At 40.3% G+C, this 22,240-nt stretch overlaps 1 protein-coding gene across 1 annotated transcript in view; it reads right to left on the bottom strand.

Annotated features, from left to right (window-relative positions):
* Nucleotides 1–9,690: 9,690 nt before the first annotated feature.
* Nucleotides 9,691–22,240, bottom strand: part of LOC308412061 (E3 ubiquitin-protein ligase rnf213-alpha-like) — a 32,994-nt gene continuing 20,444 nt past the window's right edge. Inside the window, exons 29-67 of the mRNA XM_080906143.1 lie at nt 22,050–22,174; nt 21,623–21,727; nt 21,420–21,544; nt 21,213–21,335; nt 21,049–21,110; nt 20,778–20,931; nt 20,548–20,689; nt 20,268–20,459; nt 20,010–20,140; nt 19,752–19,909; nt 19,453–19,659; nt 19,124–19,311; nt 18,889–19,009; nt 18,659–18,759; nt 18,090–18,272; nt 17,715–17,881; nt 17,506–17,608; nt 17,284–17,398; nt 16,996–17,203; nt 16,689–16,885; nt 16,475–16,597; nt 16,272–16,382; nt 15,907–16,149; nt 15,747–15,822; nt 15,617–15,651; nt 15,418–15,518; nt 15,172–15,328; nt 14,842–15,016; nt 14,476–14,570; nt 14,121–14,372; nt 13,587–13,719; nt 13,158–13,241; nt 12,898–13,078; nt 12,445–12,646; nt 12,270–12,347; nt 11,956–12,153; nt 11,662–11,751; nt 11,367–11,545; nt 9,691–11,276 (exon numbers count right to left, since the gene is read on the bottom strand). Of these exons, the coding sequence (XP_080762269.1) occupies nt 11,120–11,276; nt 11,367–11,545; nt 11,662–11,751; nt 11,956–12,153; nt 12,270–12,347; nt 12,445–12,646; nt 12,898–13,078; nt 13,158–13,241; nt 13,587–13,719; nt 14,121–14,372; nt 14,476–14,570; nt 14,842–15,016; nt 15,172–15,328; nt 15,418–15,518; nt 15,617–15,651; nt 15,747–15,822; nt 15,907–16,149; nt 16,272–16,382; nt 16,475–16,597; nt 16,689–16,885; nt 16,996–17,203; nt 17,284–17,398; nt 17,506–17,608; nt 17,715–17,881; nt 18,090–18,272; nt 18,659–18,759; nt 18,889–19,009; nt 19,124–19,311; nt 19,453–19,659; nt 19,752–19,909; nt 20,010–20,140; nt 20,268–20,459; nt 20,548–20,689; nt 20,778–20,931; nt 21,049–21,110; nt 21,213–21,335; nt 21,420–21,544; nt 21,623–21,727; nt 22,050–22,174 (5,577 nt within the window). The 3' untranslated portion in view covers nt 9,691–11,119. The remainder of the gene's footprint in view (nt 11,277–11,366; nt 11,546–11,661; nt 11,752–11,955; nt 12,154–12,269; nt 12,348–12,444; nt 12,647–12,897; nt 13,079–13,157; nt 13,242–13,586; nt 13,720–14,120; nt 14,373–14,475; nt 14,571–14,841; nt 15,017–15,171; nt 15,329–15,417; nt 15,519–15,616; nt 15,652–15,746; nt 15,823–15,906; nt 16,150–16,271; nt 16,383–16,474; nt 16,598–16,688; nt 16,886–16,995; nt 17,204–17,283; nt 17,399–17,505; nt 17,609–17,714; nt 17,882–18,089; nt 18,273–18,658; nt 18,760–18,888; nt 19,010–19,123; nt 19,312–19,452; nt 19,660–19,751; nt 19,910–20,009; nt 20,141–20,267; nt 20,460–20,547; nt 20,690–20,777; nt 20,932–21,048; nt 21,111–21,212; nt 21,336–21,419; nt 21,545–21,622; nt 21,728–22,049; nt 22,175–22,240) is intronic.

The following is a 22,240-nucleotide window of genomic DNA, read 5'->3' as shown; positions in this document are numbered from 1 at the left end:
GATACTGAACTGTAGGGGAGAGCGGGGTAAGTTGTCACACTCTTCACACTGACTAACTTTTACTGAGCACCATACATCACAACGTAATAAATGTTTCACCAAATGAAAGACGGAAGTCTCGGGCACATATGATGTATTGATTACATTTTCATATCTTATCTCATTACGGAGTTGTAGACTGTTGAAAGGAGAATGTGCACTTGTGACAATTTGCCCCATCGGCAGGTAAGTTGTCACACTAGATTATCTTAAAATATGAACACAAATACTTAATTATGATTATTGATTTTAATTGTTAAATTCAAACCAAAACTGGAAATTTGAACAATTATGCCAAGAGAATTTGGAAAAAAACAATTATTTCAATCCAATACACATTTTAATCAAAACATTAAGTAGAAAGAAAACTTTAGTTTGAACTTTAAACTCAAATGTTCTCTGGCTTGCACATAAATCCATCATAACTGAATGGAATGCTGCAAATAACTTGCTTTACTTAACATGTTTATCCTCTGAACAAAACAGATGCCTTATTTCTGATTAATCAGACTCAACTTCATAGTCACAATTCTGGCACACATAAATTGCCTGGCCTGAGGTGCAAGCATCATGGGCCCATTTGTTGCATTTTACGCATTTTACCCAGGTCTCTTTTGGACGACTGTTTGAAAATGGCTCCACACAGACAAGGCAGAAGCACTCTTCATCATCTGATGATGACTCTTGAATTATTTTTCTTCTTTTAGCTGCGTTGTTCTTCATAGGTCCAGATGTTTTCCCCCCTCGCGTCCCTCTCTTTTGAAACAGCTTTTTGCTAGATTCAGCCTTATTCTTTTCTTTTTCTAGTTGCTGCTTCACTGGCGTGTTGGTTAGAATTGCTGATTTGCGTCGTTTTCTTCCTTTGCTGGATGGTTTTCGGCGGCCAGCTTTTGGATATGGCTGGATGTCCTCTGGAGTTGGTAGTCCGCTGTCAGTAATTGCAGTGCGGTAATTTATGTCAAAATCCTTTGCTGTACTTGTGATTGATTTGTTCTGCATCTTTACCTGCCTGACTGCCTTTAACATAATGTCAGGTGGTGTTCTGCCACGCTCTGTCTTTCGTTGATAATTTCGAACCATCTTACTTTCTTCCTTCCTTCCTTAATTCCTGCCTCTCCTTCCTTTCTTCAAAAACCTTATTACAAATACAAATGAATTACAATATCACAATTTTTTGGAGCATTTATTTGTACTGGGGCAAGTTGTCACATGTGACGACTTGCCCCAAAGTTAATGAGACAACTTGCCCCAAACTGACATTTATGCTAATTTTGGCTAAATGTCAGGGTTAGCTCAACATAGCACATCAGCTGAAGTATCAAAAGACACGTTAATGTCTCCTCTATTTTGTGTAAAATAATAATCTGTAACATCTATACCTAACAAAGTTGTACTGAAGAAAATTTAAAGTGATTTATTTTTCCTTTTAGGTCAAAAAAATAAAAAAGATGTGCTCACCTCAGATTAGAGCAGTCTTGACCACATGTGAACAGGAGGTTGGCTATAGAAGAAGAAGTCACACAAAGTGGCTATTTCATTTTTGAGATAGAGCCTCTAGTGTTGGAGTTATGAACAGTGTGACAACTTACCCGTGTGACAACTTACCCCGCTCTCCGAATATGTTTGTTATGGCCGTTCCTTTGGAGACATTTTAACCGTATGATCTCCAAATATATTAAGTTTGGGTCTTTAAAGAGTTCAAAATCAAAGCATGACATTGCATTCATCTTCTATATACAAGCTATAGTTTTTAAAATGTTTGTCCCCATTTAATGCTTATTTGAAGTTACTCATTTTGCTTCAACAAACACTTGAACAATTTGTCTGGACTGACCTTGGTTATCTTGCAGTTAGGAAACTGCTATGTGATATCTGCGGGGGCTGGAGGGCATCCCAGGTTATCACCTGCTTCTCCTCCTGCGCTCATCCTCTGCCTACAGACATTTAACTGTTTACACTTAAACTTCCAACTGATAAAGTGATTTTTGGTTTGTCTGAACTGGAACACCACTGTACGAGACTGAATGTGTCCAAAGTTAGTGTATGATATCTGCTGTTTTTATGAGCCCACTCTTGTTATCCCCATGCAGAACAGCTGCCAGACTTAGCTAAGAAGGAGTCTCCACAAAAAAGATGCTAAGGTCAATAGGCTAGCATGAGCCTTCCTCCCCTCTCTAAGTGAATCCTGACACCTCGGTGCTGTTCTGCTGTTGCACAGTCCTTCCGTTTGCTCTGCAACACATATAGTCATACACGGTCCAAACACATATACTCTTATGTAATCCTGTCTGTTTGATGGGCCCAGCTGCTTGTGGCCATTAATTCAGCCATTAGTCCTCGGTTGGCGCACGGCCCACAGCAGCTGTGTTATCAACAAATCCAACAGTCGGATGGATGCAGAATACTGATGCTCAGCTGTGAGGACGAACCTCTCGACTCCTAAAAACGTCAAGGCTCTCATTTTGTGACAGTTCATTTCATTTTCCGTATACAGTACGTGTGTTGTTTAGCTTACAAACCTGCCCTCAGGTTCCGTGTTTGATCTGCATTTTATTACTTTGTTGTGTTCTGGACAATTAAAAGTTTTATAAATGACTCTGGTATAAAAAAGCTGAAAGCCAGAGACATTAAAATGTATAAATTGCCACTGAGTGCTCTAAAAATGTTTATTTTCTCAAGAAAATAAAACTATTTAAAGTGAAATATCAAATTAACCAAACTGTTGCTGTGTGTCACACACCCAGAAGCGAGCATCAGATGGCTGGATGTAATCCAAGCAGACAGTGGCCTCATCAGGCCAATGAATCACATCCAGAAAAGAAGTCGGAGCTGATTTGCTTTAGATACTAAAAGTTCAAGCTACATTCATTTTAGTCAGTATGCTCATTAATAACATTTAATTACATGTGACCTTCCTGTTATCACCAGCTAAATATCGTGTAATTCAAGATACCATGTAATTACTCAAGACTGGCTGTACAAGCTCTATGTATACAGTTTGGAAATCCATCCCACAGGGCATAAAAAGGTAGAGTAAACAGGCTATTTTTCAAAGCCAAGAGCACTTCGGTGGAATATTTATAAACGGTCTGATTCAAGCATTTTATACATTTCATTATAAACTGAAACTTTTCTAAGACCCCAAAACGTCTTGAACCGCAGCCTTGATTCGCCTGGAAATATAACTGCCGTCGACAAAAGAAAAATATACACGTTTCAATTTGGAAATCAGAAACTGAACACAAACTGGCTGCCAGTGAGCAGCAGTAATGAACGAAATGACTGCTCCTGGCAGGAAATGACATGCATGTCGTTCCTGGGCATCACAGGGTGGTGCTGACTTGCCTAAAATGGGTTCTGCCAATAACAACAACATTACACACAGATTTCTCTATGTGTGAGCGAGTTAAAAAAAAGCAGTGGCTGGCAGTTGTTCCTTCCCCTCATTATTTCCATTTACTTCCCCTGCTACAAAATCTTCAATACTCTGTTGCCATCTCTAATAGCCAAAACAACCAATAAATCACAGGCCGATCCTCAATAAGGGCTCCAGCTTATGCTGGATGCTAGCTGACCAGAAATGAGATGAATGATCTGCAGACGTAACAGGTTCCCAAAGCTCGAGGCAATGAGGTCTATACAGAAGTTGTGGGATGTGTTTACTGCCTGGCTAGCCAACCTAAACATTGCTCTCCATGTACAGATATTAGCCTTTCACTTAAATTAAACACCAACTTATGAGTATCCTGTATAATCATCTGACATTATGTAGTAAAGAGCTTGTGATCAGCTAAGAAAATTAAGCGGATTCAGCAGAATTTTTTTTTCACAATATGTTGTTTTTCTTGTTAGCAATGTAACATTAGTGCTAGCAAGTGACTCTGAAAGTAGCTTTCTAGCAACTTTCAGTTCACCATTTGTATTTATTTTCTTACTATTTGGGGGGAAATTGATGATAAAGCGGTGCTGTTTTCTGGGGCCCAACAGCTTCTTCAAGCATTAGTTGATACCACAGAGAGAAAGCAGATAATGGACATACTCATGTCTATAAACAACCCTTTTGCCTACATGTTTTTTCTGAGTATGTAAATGTCATTCGGTGGATGTGTTTGATCCGCTTATGATGCATGCATCTTTCACATCGCCTATTCTGGGGGTTCCTACAGACAAGGCCGTAGCTAACAAGAAGCCCGACTGATTTATTTAAACTATGACCACTCCTCACATGCGACACCAGTGTGTGTTCCAGGTGGTTTCACGTTTCACTAGAGCAATGCATGCACTCATCGCAAGGACAAATATACAGCTGAGTGATTCTTCATTGCGCTGGAGCTCTTAATGGCTACATTGCTTATTTTGCCCCACTACCAGAGAGAGCATGGATTGTCTGGAGTACATGGAGCCCACATTAGCAAAACCTAGCTGTGGGGCTCAAGGCCACTCTGCTTTGTCTGCTGCCACTGTACTCCACTCGAGAATCCATATCTGTGGAATTATAATTGAGGATAAATATTATCAAGTGCAATCGGAGAGGGTGTTGTGTATTTGTGCTGGGGCCAGGAAGAGAGGTGCTGTGAAACTGAACACCGGCTTGGGCCGTGACCACAGGAGAGCTTAATGGAGGCAGAGGAGCCACCCTGCTCTTTGGGCCACCAGAGGTATCAGGGGCTACCGAGGTGAAAGGTCAAGGTAGAAATTCATTTCCACATCTGAGACGGCCTATTACAGCCTACAGCTAATACAGCTCATAAGAATGAATAAGCCAGGGGCAGCTGGGGAGCTGGGGATTACTTTACTCAGGACAGCTCTTTTCCTCGGGGTTTGTAACCTTCACTCTTTTCTTTTAGTCTCTCATCGCCAGGTGTAGAAAAACAAGCCATAATCCAACTTCTCTAATCTTGTACAGAATAACTGTCAGCACCTCTTTACACCGTGAAATGCTTCCTGGGCTTGTTACAACACTGGCACCAGTACTAATCACTCTAATCCTGTTGTACCCATGCTAAACAAAAACCTCTTGCACAGTCATTATCTATACACAGCCAAAGGCAGTCAGATGACAAAGCACATCAACATCAGGGAATAGAGAATGAATGAAAGAAGATGGAAGAAACCTAAAAAAAACAAAAAAAAAAACAAGAAGGAGTGTGAAAGACAGCGAACGGGAAAAATGCAAGGGAACAAAGAAGAGAAAGAGAGAGTGGGAATCATATTTAATTGTGTTATATAACACTCTGTTATGTAGCAGCAGCAGCAGCAGCAACTGCTTTCTCTCTTTCAAGGGAGAACTTTCTGGTGTAAAAGCTTGTTTGATTTATGACCCCTGCAAGAATGAAAAGTCTACACTGTTAAATTTCTGGAAATCTTACATAATAACAGCCCCGTGACATTTTACACTTTATTCTTTTTAAAGAATAGTTATCCATTACTGAGAAGCAAACACAGTCAAAGCTTTCAGAGACAATCGCATACACAATCTGAATGGAAAGCCAAAAAGAGAACCTAGGTGGGAATCTAAAAGTTCTGCTAAATCCTTCACTCAGATTTGCACAGAAAAGATTGCCAAAGGCCAGAAAGGTAGGTGGCTCTAAACACCGCCTATAATCTATTTTATTACCGGTACTCAGCGTGTCAAGGAGAAGTGAAGTGATCATTCTTCAAACGAGCTCGAGTATGCCGGGAATGACTGGAGATCTTCTGGAGAGATTCAGAATGAGCAGCGGCCGCCTGTGTGGCAGCGTCACAGATCAGAATAGCTACAGATGAACTTTTGTGTACATTTATTAAGAGCGATCCATTTCCTTTGATTAATTCATCTTTCATGTCGGAGACTTTTTCCAGTAAATGCCTTAAAATATCATCATGTCGATGAGTATTAATCGAATTACTATCCTGTCTCAACTTGTAATTCAAATTCAGTTCTGAACCCACTGCAAGCTGCTGTGTTTTGAGGATAGCTGGGTGGAAGGTTGGAATCCCCTTAGCCAACCTCTCCAGGGGCATATTTTACTTCCTTGTGTGATATGGAATTAAGCCCGGGTGAGTGAGTTCGTATTTCTGGAAACATTACTCTTAGGAAGAATAATCATAAGGAGCAGCTGCAATGCTGGATAATGTCATCTTCTTATGGAGCACATAGCAAGATGATCTCTATGTCTTCCAAGAAGTCAAAGTAGAAAGAAAAGATTCCATATTCCCATATTTCCAATTTGTCTCCCACAGATGAGTAATTCTAGCGTCTTTGCCTGTACACAAGATCTTTCCTAAAACAAAAGTTAATGAAAACTGCTCACACTGTAAATGTACCTCGATACCCAACTCATGACCATGCATTTGTTTATTATTTGGGAAAAGGTGCATATATCTCTGAGCTTCCCAAAATTCTTCTCCTCTTACCACAACAATCTGATTCAATATGTATTATTGTTATGGAATGTAAAGCCTTCCCTGTGTGCCCGTAGCGGCTAGCTAAGTATTGAAATTCAAGCTTTAACAGTGAAGCACGTAAAAGTTAAGATTTGTCAGCTTAGGGAGACTGTTGCACAGAATTTAATTATACAACAAAACAAAGAAAAACCCACACACATTTTCAATTTAGGGAAAATCCTTAATTTTGTGTTTGACAGCCATATTCATGCTTTAAACTCATGACACACTGTGTCTGGGAAAGTTGTCCATGCATGCAAAAAATAAAACTCTAAAAAGGTAAAAATTCAGTGCCTCACATAATCCCAAGTGGTATGTTCCCACTTAACTAGTAATTGTATTTTCTCTTCACGTATTTAATAGAACAACATGGCAGCCGCGCTCCTAATTTCTTCCGTGTGCTTGGAGGACAACCCAAGTGTTGAGTGCAAAGAGAAGTGCACACAATTAGCTAATATAATTCACAGATGTGCTCAGCGAGTTGTATTTTTTCCCGCTTTCTCTGTTCTTCATCTTGCCTTTGCACAGTACAACCTGAGAATTTGGACACTGCCCCTGCACTCACCCCATTGTGACCTTCTGGCGCATACATTTCGTATGACGTAGTAATTAAAATACACTAATTTGATAATAATGCAATAACAGCAGCACCCTGAAGGGTAAATTTAAAGAAAACATTTCCCCAGACCGCCAGTAAAGCATAATGCCCCATAGAAAATACAGTAGCCTGTTGGTGTGCTTTCTGAGGTCTCAGGGGTATTTCAGGGTACTGATTTCATACCACAGCCATTAAAATCTTAGCTCTCTCTTGGCTCCAAGCGCCTGCCTGGCGTCAGAGCTTATGAATGATATTGGATCCCCAAGGTGAAAACTTGATGAATATCTGAGGCTGTTTTGCAAAGGGTTAAGTGGCTCCTCCGCGGATTGAGACGCAGGCATATTCCACAATATTTAAACTAGATGATGAAGTTTAGAAGGCATCTCTAAAGGTGTGATGACTGCCCGAGATTAATTCATAACAAATAACACAGAATAAATTGACAATGATGATCTAGTTTTACGTTTTTCAGCTTTTATTTTGGGAATCTATTTGTGCAAAATAGCCAATTTTATTGTTCTAACTATACTCACTTATAGTCTATTTTTTAACGGTATTCTGCTTTAAAATTGGACAACTATGACATAAGCAACAAACTCATTAATGATCCAGCATAACTACTCACTGATTTACAAAAGGTCTCCATCGGCCTGGCAGTTTAGGGAGAGGATATGCTGCAATTTATGTTTGGCTCGGACGAAGCCATTCTTCTTAGAAAGCTTGCCGTACACTTCTGTATTATATTAACACTAAAAGGTCTGTAAATGCGCTGCCCTACAAAACTGCTCTCGAGCTCTCCAACATTCTGCATTTGCAAATCAAAACAGGTAATTTCTGCACATAATTATGCAGCTTTGTTGATCACAATATCCTCCACATATAAAAATGCTCATGTCCCGATCCCAAATGTCCATCAACCATGAATGTCATTAGATGTGAACCATTATGCGCAGTAATTTTGCCCCTAATTCCTCCTCATCAAGAAACAAGGACAAAAAAAAAACCCAAACAGAGAACAGGGGAAATAATTTGGCCGCTTTGTGTCCCTCCCTTTGTATCACTGGCATGGTGGACTTGAAGCCTACAGAAGTGGAAGTGGAACAGATTGAACTTGTTCAGTGAAGCTTGTTCTACAGTGCGTTTGCACAAATCCTGCCTGTGACCCATTTGTGAGTGCATTTATTGACCCCGTGTACACTGCTTCCACATTATGAGTTTGCTAATGAGCAGCACTGAATGTGCCTAGATAGCGCTGAAAAGCTCTGGCTGTCAACATGAAATGAAATGCATGGCTGCGATTATAGCCTCATCTGTTTTATTAAGTCTATTTGTTGATTAGATTTTGTAGCTCAATAGATGCATCATTGTGGAACTAAGTGGGAAAAAATATGCTTTTAGAGCTAAAGTGGTAAAAACTCTGGTAACGAGTACGGCAGATATCATTTACTGACTGACGACTTCCAGAGGGTGGTCGCTGACATGGTTTACTTTAACAGGCAAATGCTTCCATTTGTCATTGTTATGCTAAACACTACTTTGACATAGGGGAAATTGAATCAAGGAGCTTGTCAGCGGCATTCTTACGGCTGTCTTGTCCTTATCATTTCCATCAGGCTGATCAGAAACACATTGAGCTCCCCACCAACAGAGGGTCAAAAAGTCATAAAACCCTTGGTAGGCAGACATTTCCTGAACACTACATCATGTACTCCCTACGTTGGGTTTAAGCAGTGACGTAAAGTGTAAATAGGGAGTAATTAACATGTGAACTTCACTGGCAGTACTGTTGAAAATCTATTATTTACACTCAGTAATAATGGGAATTACAAGGTATAAGGAACCACAATACAAACTGGCATAGTTAATCAGAACTGCCTACGAGCAGAGGACACTACGTCCACACTATGTATGCTCCACACATCGTTTTCTCTCTGTTTTGGCCTCCCGTCCACACTAAGGAAAAACGCAGCGTTTTGAAAACGCTCTCGAAAACGCATACATTTCAAAACGGAGCTGCCCCGTCGCAGTGTGGACGCAGACTTTCTAAAACCACGATGCATTTTAGTCATGTGACCAATTAAACAAAGATAGCGGAGGGCATTATACAGCAGTTGTTTTGATTGCTCTCAATTTCGAAAGCCCTAAAAAAGATTATTATCAGTTTGTACATGCTCCAGATAGCTTTTCTTCAAATTCTTTAATTCTCACTCGCTTTTGCGCATGCGCAGGAGTAAGCGTTTTCGGCCGTTTCAATGTGGACGTACAACTCTGTGAAAACGACTGAAAACTAGCGTGGACGCGGAGCGTTTTGAGACGAAAACGTCGTTTTTAAATCTGTCCAGGCGACAACAAAAGTTTTCTTTGGAGATCAGTTGCCCCCCCCCCTTCACGTTTAGCTCAGTTCTTGTATCTGAACATTTTTAGAGGGACTTTGTGTTTATTTATTTTTTTAAGTCATTTATCGCTGACTTGTTAATTATTCAAGCATAAAAAAGGGCCCATAACTCAAGGGACGAAGCAGTTTTTATCCCCAAATAGCCACAGTGAAAAGGTGGCTTGTCAAGAAGCCATTCCTAAGATGGGGAAAAAGCTGAGGTTTGCTAAATTACACAAGAACTGGACTGAAATTCAGTGGCAACAAGTTTTATGGAAGGTCTGGAGAGAGGTGCAGCAGTAAGTGCCTACAGTTATCTATAAAAAACGGTGGATCTTGTCAAAGAACCATCAGATTTTGAGCCAACATGCAATACCATTTAGAAAGCATCTGATTGGCTGATTGATTGGCTTTGTTTTTCAGCATGACAGAGATCCCAAACTGCAGTAAAAGCATTGAAAAAGCACACAGTGGAACACAATCAGTCATGGATTGGCCTCTCCAGAACCAGATCCTCGACATTATTGAAGCAGCAAGTGATAGAGAACAAAAGGCGAACAACATCCAAAAATGAGCTTTAAATATACTTCAAAAAGCCTGAAAAACTATTCCTGAAGACTAATTAAAGAAATTACAAGAAAGCTTACCTATGAGAGTTCAGGCTGTGCTGAAGAATAAAACTGGTCATACCAAATATTGACATTCAAGCTTGTACAAAATCTGATTTTTTTCCCCTTATATGCTGTATTTCCATGTATTTTTGCACATATTTCATTAAATTGTAGCCATTTCTCATTTCCAAGCAAAACAGAAAGAGTTGAAGGGTGGCTCAAAACTTCTGCACAGTACTGTGTAACAAATAACAAAACGAGTTAGGAAGCTAGAGTCAGTAAGAACTGAGACAGTGTGTTGAAAAGGAGGTTGTATTTGACACGTGTATGTTTTTGGCCTACAACCTCTGTGTAAACAAAAGAAACAAAAATCAAATGTAGGCATCATTAAAGGTTTGCTGGAAGCTGTTTATATTACAGATCCCACATACAAAAATTACTAAGAGGAGAATGGAAACAATAGAAAAAGTGAATTGAACTCAGTAAATGTACTAATTAGTAATAACAACTCAAAGAAAATGAATGGAAAAAGTGGACAGCACGATGACAAGCTTAAAGTGAAAGAAGGGCAAGTAGATGTTCTGTATACGAAGCAAAGGTTACAAAAGAAACCCAGAAAATTAAATGACAAAATGTGACTGATGACTTCAGTAAAAAAGTCAGCTTGTTCCTGAAAAAGTGATTTAGATAAGTCTGATTTTACCTTCCTCAATTTAATCCACCTTTTTTCACCTGAGTAAATTAACTTATTTTTTTTAAATTCACATTAAATGTAAAGTGCAAGTAAGCAGACTTAAACTGCAGCTGCAGAGATAACATCAAAGAAAATAGAAAGTGATACAATCCAAGAAGAGATCATTAAGGGAAAAAAAGCTCACATTATCATATAGACAAGCTGTAAAATGTGTCTTATTCTATGAAGCTAGTGCTCTGTCAAAGGCACGTCTTCTCTGTATACGTGTAATTACATGACAAATGAATACTGTCATTTCAAGATGTAAACATGATCTGAGGGATTTTCATGACATCGCATACAGAATGAAAAAAAGGAATAAAGCTTAAATCTTGTTCTCATTGTCTCTGTCCGCGCTCCTGCTTGAAGGCTACGATAAACTTCCATGCTTCGACGTAATGGGCCAGGAGGATCTCTTCTGGGAAGAGCTCTTCCACATCGGCGGGAATGTCCATGTCTTTGCGCTCCATGTAAGACACCAGCGTGTCTTTCAAGCTTTAAAAGATGAAACAAGCAATTTGAATCAAATCTGCCACTGCTAGAGTAATGCATATGACAACACAATGAATAAACATGAATCTTTACCCCCAGTCAGGCCTGAAGGTATCAGTTGCATTTGGCTTTTTGAGGGACAGCACCAGGAACTCGTGCATCTCCAGGAGGAAAGTGTCAGCGCTGTTTTTAGAGAAGAAACCAATGAGCAGCCTGTGCTCGTCCTCACCCAGGGCCTGTTTGTACTTCTCTGAAACTCCTACAAACGGATCCTGATGAACACAAAAAAACACATGTATAGGAATATTGATAATAATAACTATTGACACCTTTGTACTAGATCACATCTATGCATAGAATAATACACCTCTGTGTCGGTGATGCTTACCCTCTTGAGGCGCAGCATGTTTTCTGATTTAAGTGAGGCCAGCAGCTGCCACAGTGCCACACAGTGTTTAAGGCAACACATGCCAAAGGCCTGTGGGCAAAACAATGTGAATGTGAGGCATAGAGAACATAAAGTAATTAAGATCTTGCCAGATCTTAAACTCAATGCTCCTAACTAGCAACAAAATTAAGTTTCTTTAAGCACGCTTGGCACATTTCTGTTCTGTATAAACAGTATCCACATAGCCGTCAGAAAGAAAAAGCAACAGTATAAAATAGTCTCAGATAGGCCAACCTTGAGGATGTGCTGAGCCATCTGGTTTCCCATCTGCAGCACCTCCTCCAGGTAGGAGGACAGCTGCATATGAGGCTCTCCCCCAGTCATTGCAAGGAAACCAAGGGCCACTTCCAGCATTGACAAAGCGTCACACACCTCACTGTAGGAGTGGAGCTCTCCAGCCACAGCAAAGAGAGTGAGAGTCTGAAGAGGCTCCTGTTGGCATACATCATAATGGCTGTTATCATCAGAAGCATGTACAGTATACACAATTTGTAATCTCTGATAAATAAATGCTAAGTCCCAGCATGTTACTACCTGTCACAACTTACTTGTTTGACTTTTTCTTTTATGACCTTGAGGATAATCTCGTAGTTGCGATCGTGTCTATTCACTAGTGTAGGAAGGCCCTGTGGATGAAGAACAAAGAGGGGTAAACTGTGCCTTAACAAACTGTGCGTTGAATTGTCAGCAAAGCTGCTTTGCTCCTGATTCTCATTGGCTCACATTGAGAGTGATGAGAGGCTTGCCCAGCAGGAAGCGTGAGATGATCTGCTGCTCGATCTTAGGCAAGTCATACTCGTGAAGGGTCTCCTGGCCCCGCTCGATGCTGTACTGGGTGTTGGACAGAATCAGCGGCATCACATCCCTCTCCAGCTCGTAACGAATCACATGCAGGTCAGTCAGATCTGCAGGGCTTACTTTGTAGCTGAGAGAGGAATAAATAGAAAGTTTACCCAGGAGACAGTGTCTCTATATTTTGGGATTCTTCTACTCTGACTCTCTTTTCAGTCTTCAGCTCTTTCCAGCTATAATTGAGATATCATAATGTTATTTTAATCCATCTATATCTTATAATTTTTGCAAACATGCCGTATGAAGTGTATAATAACTTGAGACACAGTCTTCTGAAAGCCAAAGCATACGCAAGTGAGAAAAATGTGGCATGAGCGCCCCCACCTGGTCTCCTCTCCAGTGTGCTTGTCCACACAGTATATAATGTCATTGTGCAGCGCAATTAGGTAGCTGACGAGAGCTGTAGAGCACAGGCCTGGGCCGTGTCGCCGTGGCAACAGCACCCTGAAGTCACTGTTGAGGTCCAGGTCATTCTGGCAGAACTCAGCCGGGATCTTAATCTCACCTGAAAACATTTTAAAATGACGTTAGAACGAGACGTTGGACAGGTCAGCGCTGGTGTAACAGCACTGCTGGTTGCTTACCATTGGTTGCCAGCGATACTCTGAGCTGATTCCAGGTTGTCAGGAAGATTCTGATGTGTTTTTCGTACCAGGTTTTGAGTGAAACTGCATACAAGAAGAAATCAAATAATTAATCCCTAGTGTAAAGATGTCAGCCGCACAGGAGACCCGCAGTTCACACGGTACAGAAAATTAGAACATCAACATCAGCGGCGTTCACGTGTGGAAGAGATTTTCCTCTTTATGAATAATCAATCATTGTCTCCGTCCAGGTTAAAACAACTCACTCCTTGGCAGGCAGGTTCTTAAATTGCATTCTGCCAGCTATTTAACCATGACATTTCCGAGAACAGAGGTAATTAGGAGTTGCATGGAACTTTGTATCTCTTGTGCATGAGTCACGTAGTTGAAAAGGCTGAGAAGCACTGATGTAGACAGTTAAGTCAATACCTGCTTTCTGATTGCCGAGAAATTCAGCGATGCTGCCTTCCGTTAGCTCAGCGATGTTCAGAAACTTCTTCACTAGATCCCTCTGGAGTGCCAGGATTTCAGGAAGGTGCTTCACCAGTCGGATTTCTGCTTCCTAAAAATAAATAATTAGTAATATTAATAATAATAATAATAATGATAGTAGTAGTGTTTTCAGATAAATTCCTGTTACGTACTCTTTGGGAAACTGTGGTTGAACTTTGTCTTGTAAGAGCTGCTTATTTGTATATGTTATATATGTTTTTTTCAATATAGCCTGTTTTTGGCAAAAAAAAAGAAAAAAAAAGGAAAAGAAAAGAAATACAGGATCCATGGAAACAAAAAAAAAATAACGCACTTACAAAAAGTACAGAAACTATACTGATGGATATGGATTAAAAGCTCTGAAACAGATTAAACCCAATGCAGTCGATGACACAATGTAGGAGGATCACCGACAGATTTTTTTTCCTTTCTTCAACATTACAAATGCATTTTATGTTGTCATTTTCTCACCCTATGGAGGAATCTCCAGAGGACCGGCAAGGTGTCTTTGCCATCATTTTGCTCCACGATGTGAGTGAGGCTCAACAGAGACACTTTCTCCCGGCAGCTCCACACGGCAGAAACATGGATCAGAGATTTTGGAGGAAGTGAAGCCAAGAAGAGCTGAGGATCTCCAAAAATGAGCTTCATGATTGGACTGGCAGAGATACGAGAGTCAGCCCGGATAAATGTGTTCACTTCCTTTAGCTGTCTATCCAAGTGCTGTGGAAGAGCAGGTGACATGTTATGTTATGCATAGATCTTGTATAAACATATGAGGCAAGTTGTACTGTTCTGGGGAAAAAAGGAGTAAAACTTTGAGTACCTTCAGATGTGGTGTGATAATGGCAGCGCTCATTTCAATTTCCCAGCCATTTCGTGCTTCTTTGGTTGAGAGAAGATTGTCATACTGAACAGGCCCTGAAAGGAGAGTCAAGACTATTAAAAAATCTTTTACTATGACTATTCTCAGTCTTTACAAATCTATAGATATTGATTTAAAAGCTCAAATTTGTGGCCTCTAGAGGGCACACTTTCTCTCTTCTATGCTGGACTATACTGGACAGCTATTCAAAGTCCAATCGGATTTTTTGAGCTTTGTTATCAAAATACTTCCGTAATTATTGACACAGGACTTCACTGGTATCTTATATTTGTAGAGAGCTGCAGTATTAGTGTAGCTTTTACTTACATCTTTGCTGCTGGTGTGTCTCCAGGAGGCTGTTGATGACCAGGTGAACAGTGCTGATTGTGTCGTCTGTCCCCTTACCCAGACTTCTGATGAGGTGTTTCATGTCCTTTCTCAGATGAGCGAGTAGAAACTCTCCTGCATCTTGGACTTGAGGTTTGATAATGGCAGAAATAGACTAGAAGGAAAACAAAAGCAGATGACTCTCCACCTTTCTTACTACAAACAGTGGATTATAAACAGGCTTTTAACATTACCTTGATGGAGATTACTTGGATAATTTGTGGTTGCTGAAAAACAGCACTTTCAAAAACTCCGTTCTGTTTGTGTTACCTGTGGTTGGCTGCAGGAACCAAGCAGCATGGCCATGTGAGTGAGCATGCGAATGATGGTGAAGGGAACGGGAGAAATGCTCTTGGTGTCCAGCATGTCTGGATTGTCTCTACGTCCGGGGTCGCCGAGGACGTGGCCTGTTTGAGTGCGGTCACCCCTGTCAGAAGACAATAAACAAATAAATACTGATGAATATGTTTATTTTGCTACTTTCCTCTTTCCACTTGAATTCTGTAGGACACTTACTGGACTTGCACAATACGAAATCCTGGCACAGGTGCGTGGTTAGTCCCTCCAATCTCTACACCACAGTCTACACAATGACTTGTTTGCATGGGCTGGCCACACTAGAGGAATAGAAAGAGTGTCAAATAAATATGAAAGGGATACCAGCAAAAATAGACTTTTTAAAAATGGATTATGAATCTAACTGAAGCTAACATACCTCACCAATGGTGCAGGGGTGACCATTTGGACAGTCTGTGTTAAAAGTATAAAACAATACGACAAAGGTGTTTAGCACATCACCTCATATCATCACATTAGAGGTTTTTTGTCTTTTTAATAATACTTACGATACCACTGCAAGTGACCCATAGCTTGTTGAGCCACTGCTAACATGTCCTCTGGCATGGTGGGCAAGAAAGCCGCCTGTACCAACAGATGCATTCCATATATTTATTTTTTTAAAAACATACCCAGGTTTTGATCACTTACAACAGCGATTATACATACCTGCATGTTTGCAGGTGTCATAGCTAGCTGCTTCAGTGGAGCCAAGATTCCTTGGTTTCCACAGAGCAAGACAGCAGCTAAGTGAACAGCCAAGTCCACCGACACACACTGGGCACCAGAGACCCCGCAGCGAAGAGCCAAGGGCCCGATCTGGTTGGTTACCAGAGACAGGGCAAAGGCCTTCACCTGCGGGCTGGGAAGGAATTTTGATTTCTGGATGTAGCTCATCAGGGCCTCGACTTGCTATTGGTAAAAAATATACACACAAATACTTAAATACTGAATGAAGACAAACTGAAAACTATAACCTAAAATAAGATAAGATGATGTTATTTTATTTAGTGTAACTAAATTAGAAAACCTACTTCAGGCTTAGGATGGAAGCTCGCATTGGTTTCTCTGTAGAGAGTGGTGACTTCTCGATACAGTGCCAAGAGAAGATAAACTGTTTTCCACTGTGGTGGGCATTTGCACCGCTATAAAGACAAAGCAAAAGACCCACACCATTATGCACACAAATTTAGATTCCTGATTCTGAATTTCCACCAAGAAAACGATGAAACATTACCTCGCAAGCCTCATCCAGTCCATCCAGTTTGGCTTCCATAACTACTTTTGCAACAGCATTTCTGATGGTCTTGTAATCTTCCCCACACACGAGATACTGATCTATTGGTGTGACTTCTTCATCCTGGGTAGAGTGAAATGAAAATGAATTTTTTGAATAAAACTTTGAGTTTATCTTCTTTATAAGCTGAAAATCAAACGGTTGCTAAGCGAACCTTTTGCTGAATTTCCTTAGGAAAGATCCAACTCATTTGATCCGATTTGAGGAGCTTCTTGACAAACTCTACTCCAAACTGACTGCACATCTTACGGATCAAATAGACCCGATACCAGTCATTTCCACTCCGCCTACACAAGTCTATGACGCTGGTCAGGAAAGCTGTGCTTCCATTCTGGCCAACTTCTCGGGATCCTGGTATCAAATAAAATCAAAGTAATGTGTTTGTAAAAAGGAGAACATTCCTGACACATTGTAGGAGTATGACACACAATAAGAGTGTGTAACTCATTAAAAATACGCACCTGGAGCTCTCAGTTTTTCCACAAACATGCTCACTGCCATATCCAGGTCCATACGCACTCTGGCCACCTGCTGCAGGTACTCTACAGTGGCCGTTTCAGAAAGCTGATCACGAGACTGCAAGAAATCAGTCAAGAAGGCGCTTTCATCCTGCAGACATGCCTGCTGGTCTGCAGTGGACCTGAACTGCATCCTTTCAAACATGGAATCCTAGAAAAATAAACATTTAAAAAGGCATTTTAATCAAATCCACAATCAAATCCACATGCAGCTTGTGTGTTAGCGCATACCTCCAAGCAGTTAATGTACAAGGTGTAGAGCTCAGTTTTATCCATCTCCTCCAAGATGTTGCTCCGCTCAACTGCTGTCAGATGCTGCTGCAGGTACTTTTTTACATCATCAAAGCTTCAAAAACAGTCAAGGTTAAACACAAATTAGAAACTGCACTGCACAGACATAATAAGACCTCATGCAATAACCAAAAAAAAGGGAGGAAAGAAAAGGGACCTCACCTGTACTTCAGAAGAAGTTTGAGCACTACTGACCGCACCACCGGATTTTTATCCACAGAGTCGTCAAACGGAGAAAGCGCCTTTGTCAAAATCTGCTTATTGCCTAAAAATACATAAATCTATTTAGAACTAACAAAACATATACTGTAGTTGTGCAGTCGCACATGGATGTGTTTCACATACATGGTGGAAAGAAAGTAATAGAGTACCTCTCAGAATTGGGACAGCGCCGGGCTCCACCATGAGAAATGACAGCAAATGAAGAATGACAGCTGAGCAGGGTGGAGAATTATCCTTGAAACACACAGTCGACACCAGGTCTATGAAGAAAGCATTGCACTTGTTCCTGAACTGGGTGTGTTGTTTGATGGGAATCCTACATGAAAGAAGATTTACAAAAGTCACACAGATGTCTTAAAGCACATCACAAAACACATCTAATCAAAAACAAGGTACTTAAACACAACATAACTAAACAGCAGCAAAAGGCAGATCAAAATTTTTTGTATTGTGTGGGAAGAATTGAATGATATCTTTGTTCATTACACGTGGGAGGTTGGCCTTATTCACATATAGTTACCAACCTTATATCATCTGAGGGAACCAAGGGGAAGTCATCGTTAACTGGCTGCATGCAGAGAGGACAGTACATCTGTCCAGGCACCAACCACATTTTGATACAGGCTACACAGTAGATGTGTTCACATGGCAGGCAGAGCGGGTCCTGGGGGTCTCCCATACACACTGGGCACAGTGTAAGACCAAACCTGGGGGAAAAAAACCCCCAAAAAACAATTATAACATTTACAAACAATTATAAATTCTGATGTTCAGTAGTGAAATATTACTATTTAAAGCTATGATATGAAACTGAAATTAGACAGCCCTCCTCCTGCAGTGCTTCCTTCTATATTCTAAGCCCCTAGATGTTAAAATAGGTCAATATAACAATAAATTGTTAAAAATAGTACCTTAGCTTCCAGCAAGAAAGAAAATGCTAATTTTTGGCCATTAAAACTTTGATTTCAGTTCATTCGTACCTTCTACAACCTTCTTAAAGCAACCAAATACAATGCTAAATGTGCCCAGAAGCGCTAAAGTACAGGATGAGAGATTCTGTTAACACACAACATGTATAAAAGTCGATGTTTACCTGAAGATGCGTTCGATGGCTCCATCTTTGCAGATTTTGAGCAAACGAATTACTGCCTCGAACGTCTCCTGAGTTTTGAGGTCTGAGTTTTTTTCCAGTATCTTGAAGGGAGAGCAGAGGCAATACATGTTTATTATGGGTGAAGAAAAGACTGTGGTTATCGTGAAGAATGCTTTATGGTAATTATCTGTACTGTTAAAAAAAATTTAATACAAAGAACCCAGACGCACCTGGCCAAGCCGCCCAGTGTTCTCCAAAACTAAAGGAGACAGTTTCTTCTCCAGCTCCTCTATTCCCAACAACATGTGCTCCACAAACAGAGACAGAGAAAATATCCGATTCCATCCAGCTCTAAAAGACATAAAACAAATAACCTTTCAATGCAGCTCAAGTGGTTACCTAAAGACAAACTAAAAACCTCAGACTTGTGATGATTTGGACATTTTTTCCTTAAGCTTTACTTACTGGACTCTCTTGGCGATTATCTTGCTTCTCTCTCCATAACGTCTCACGCTGTCCTCTGAGCAGATTAACTCAATAGCAACCTGGATTTTTTTCACCTGCCTGAGCCAGGCTTGTCTTCGGGCATCTGTGTTCAAGTCTATGGGCTCCAGGTACTCCACACACGCAAACCCAGCATACACATCGAGTACCTTGGAGACAGGAGAACAAAACCAAAAAGAAATAATTACAAAACCCAAAACAAAAAAAATAAAAAATAGAAGATTGTTGATGAGAAATTAAAAATCCTTCAAAGAAACAGAAAATAAAAACACTATGTAAATAAGGATTACCAGTTCAAACCCATCTCTGGCATTAGGATTCATCAGGAGGTTTTGGGTCAACTGAGGTACAATGCACATCACTCTGCAGAGGTTCTGGAGCCGGTTTTTGAATTCATGATATGCAGCATGGACCCACGGAAGAGACGTCACCGCTTCAGTGTCACTGAGCTGCAACCGCAGTTCGTTAACACAAGAATTCAAAGCACCACACAGGAGCTAGAAAAATAAATAACATGCATTAGTATATACTGTCACACACAATCTCGCCAACATCAAATGAAAAACAAAATAAAAACAAAACAAAAAACCTGAAGATCTTCCGGAGAAGTGACATTCATTGTCATGGAGATGAAATCCTGAAGGTAGCGCTGGAAAAACTCAACCTGCATCTCTGGGTCTGCTTTCGCTATGTAGCGGCCGAGCGGTGTCTTCCAAAAGAACTTAACAAACTCTTCCTGAGTTTGCCCTGGAAGAAATATGCATTTAATGTAAAAACAAAACAAACTAACAAACCAAAAACACAACATCACTATATAAATTATATAGTGGCTTAAACAAACCACTACCTTCATGCTGAAGTGCATGAACCCAGAGCTCTTCCAGGTAGTCCTTAATCCTCCAGCTGAATGGCATGCTGCAGCTCATGTTCTTATCTTGGGCAATGTAGTGCTGTACAAGGATGGTTCTCGTCTCAGAACTGTAAGCAGTTTAAAAAAAGCAAAGTGAACATCAGACATCTTTAGGTACAAGAATGTACTTTTTTAAACAAAACAATTATTACACATTATTACATGCACAATAATTACATTATTAACAACACTTACGTGTGGTCTAGTGTTAGATGTGAGATTTCCAGCAGCTTTTCATTGCCAAAGATATCTAACCACAGCTTCTTAACAGATTCACCACAGCGGGTATCAAGCAGGAGGTCCATGTTTTGGTCACGGTCTATGAGCGAAACTAGATGTGCCAAGAGGGGGACGACCACAGCCTGAACACGCTTCCATAAGGTGTGTCTGTCATGAATGGAGAAAAAAAAGTTTACAGTGGTTTTCAAATAAATATAGGATAATACTGTATATTAAACAAGACCGAACCACTCACCTAAAGGTGCCTCCTTCTTGCAAGGCATCGATGTTTGAGGCCTCCTTGAAGACCCAGTTGCTCTTGATGGATGAGAAAGTGTTGCCGTCGTGAGTCACCAACAATGAGTGAAGATGCCGCTTCACCACTTGTAGGAATTCACCTGACAAATTCAGATAGAATAATTAGCATTAACAAAAGCAAATAACAAAAAAAGCAACAACAAGTACTGAAAAAAGTTTTGTTAGTACCTGTTATTTCGTCATTGTCACTCAGAAGTGCCAGAAGGATCTCTACTCTCCGAGTACTGCGGAGGCCACTTTCCACCTGGTCCCTCAGCATGGCTACTGCACTCTGCACACAGCTCCTCAGCAATGCTGTAGTGTCCACAACACTTTCCCAGGTCTGCAGAAGAAGAACACACTAGTTAAAATCTAGTGTTAAGATTAATCCCCAATAAAAAAAACATGTCATTCATGTAAGAAAACAATGTGATGACCATGCCGGGATTTATAGACTTACATTTTCCTCCTGCACAGTTTCCTCTTGTTCACTCTCAGAGTACATGTCATCAGTCTCCATGGCTTTAACAAAAATGTTGTAATTTAATACACAATGCTGTAAAGTGAACAATATATATGGAGACAACAACATAATTTTATATAAATGATTTATCATTAACTAACCTTCAGCCTGAGGTGCCTTTGTTTCAAACATTTGACTGATTGTCATGTTTTGCAAAGTTTTGATGTCGGAAACAATGTCTTTAGAGCGTCTGAGGTCATCAATATGAACTGATCTCCAGGGGCCTGTGAATATTAACATGGCTCAGCTTATTGTCCACTCTTTACACTACATAATAAAAAATATAGTCCATGTTGCATAAGCCTTACCGCCATGAAAGCCAATGTAAGAAGTCCCTCCTTCCATTCTTGGCAGTCTGGTGATGAAGTACACAAATACCTTTCTACTTGTGTTCTCCTGGGTTATCTTATTGATCTCATTAATCGATGAATACCTGGAAATGAACGGCAAAAGTTAATATGGCCAAACCACATGGTAGCTAAAAGCCCACAAAAAAAAGTGTTGGACCTACTTTGCAGATGCAATGAGGTTGGCGCTGAGACTGGCTTCATCAAAATCACTCTGGACGATGAGGACCCTGTTGCTGCTGCTTTTATTCTCAGCTGTGAGGAAGTTCCTACAAGACGAGAAGGACTTGGTTTGTACACTGTAACACATCTCAAGATCATAGTCAGTTATTCTCATGCAATATTTGCTTCTAAACATATTCTAAAAATGTAAATGTCAAAATGTGCCAATAGGTTAAAACAATCACAATAATCTTTAAATTCAGTAACAAAGGGATATGTCTCATTAGTTAGTAATATGTTTACATTACTAGATATTACAACTAGTCTATCACTGTTCTTACTAGGACATGTGTTTCACAGCTTCTATTGTACTTTATTGTGTGAATGTAAAAAAAAAAAAAGAGTAAAATTATGGATCGATAAACAAACCTTATCTTCTTCAAGAAGGAGTGCTCTGTGTCAAACTGCTGGAGTGAGAGAAGCTCAACACTGTGCAACATCCTCTCCAATGGTTCGAGGTCAAAAGCAGTCAAAAGTCTGGAGAATGTTGTCACCTGAAGTGTAAAATTACAATTAGACCGTATGTTTTTGTGTTTTTGTGTATATAAAATTGTCAAATT

The sequence above is a fragment of the Rhamphochromis sp. 'chilingali' genome (genome assembly GCF_963969265.1).
Source record: "Rhamphochromis sp. 'chilingali' genome assembly, chromosome: 15".
Taxonomy (NCBI): Eukaryota; Metazoa; Chordata; class Actinopteri; order Cichliformes; family Cichlidae; genus Rhamphochromis; species Rhamphochromis sp. 'chilingali'.
This window is presented reverse-complemented; position numbering and strand designations above follow the sequence as displayed.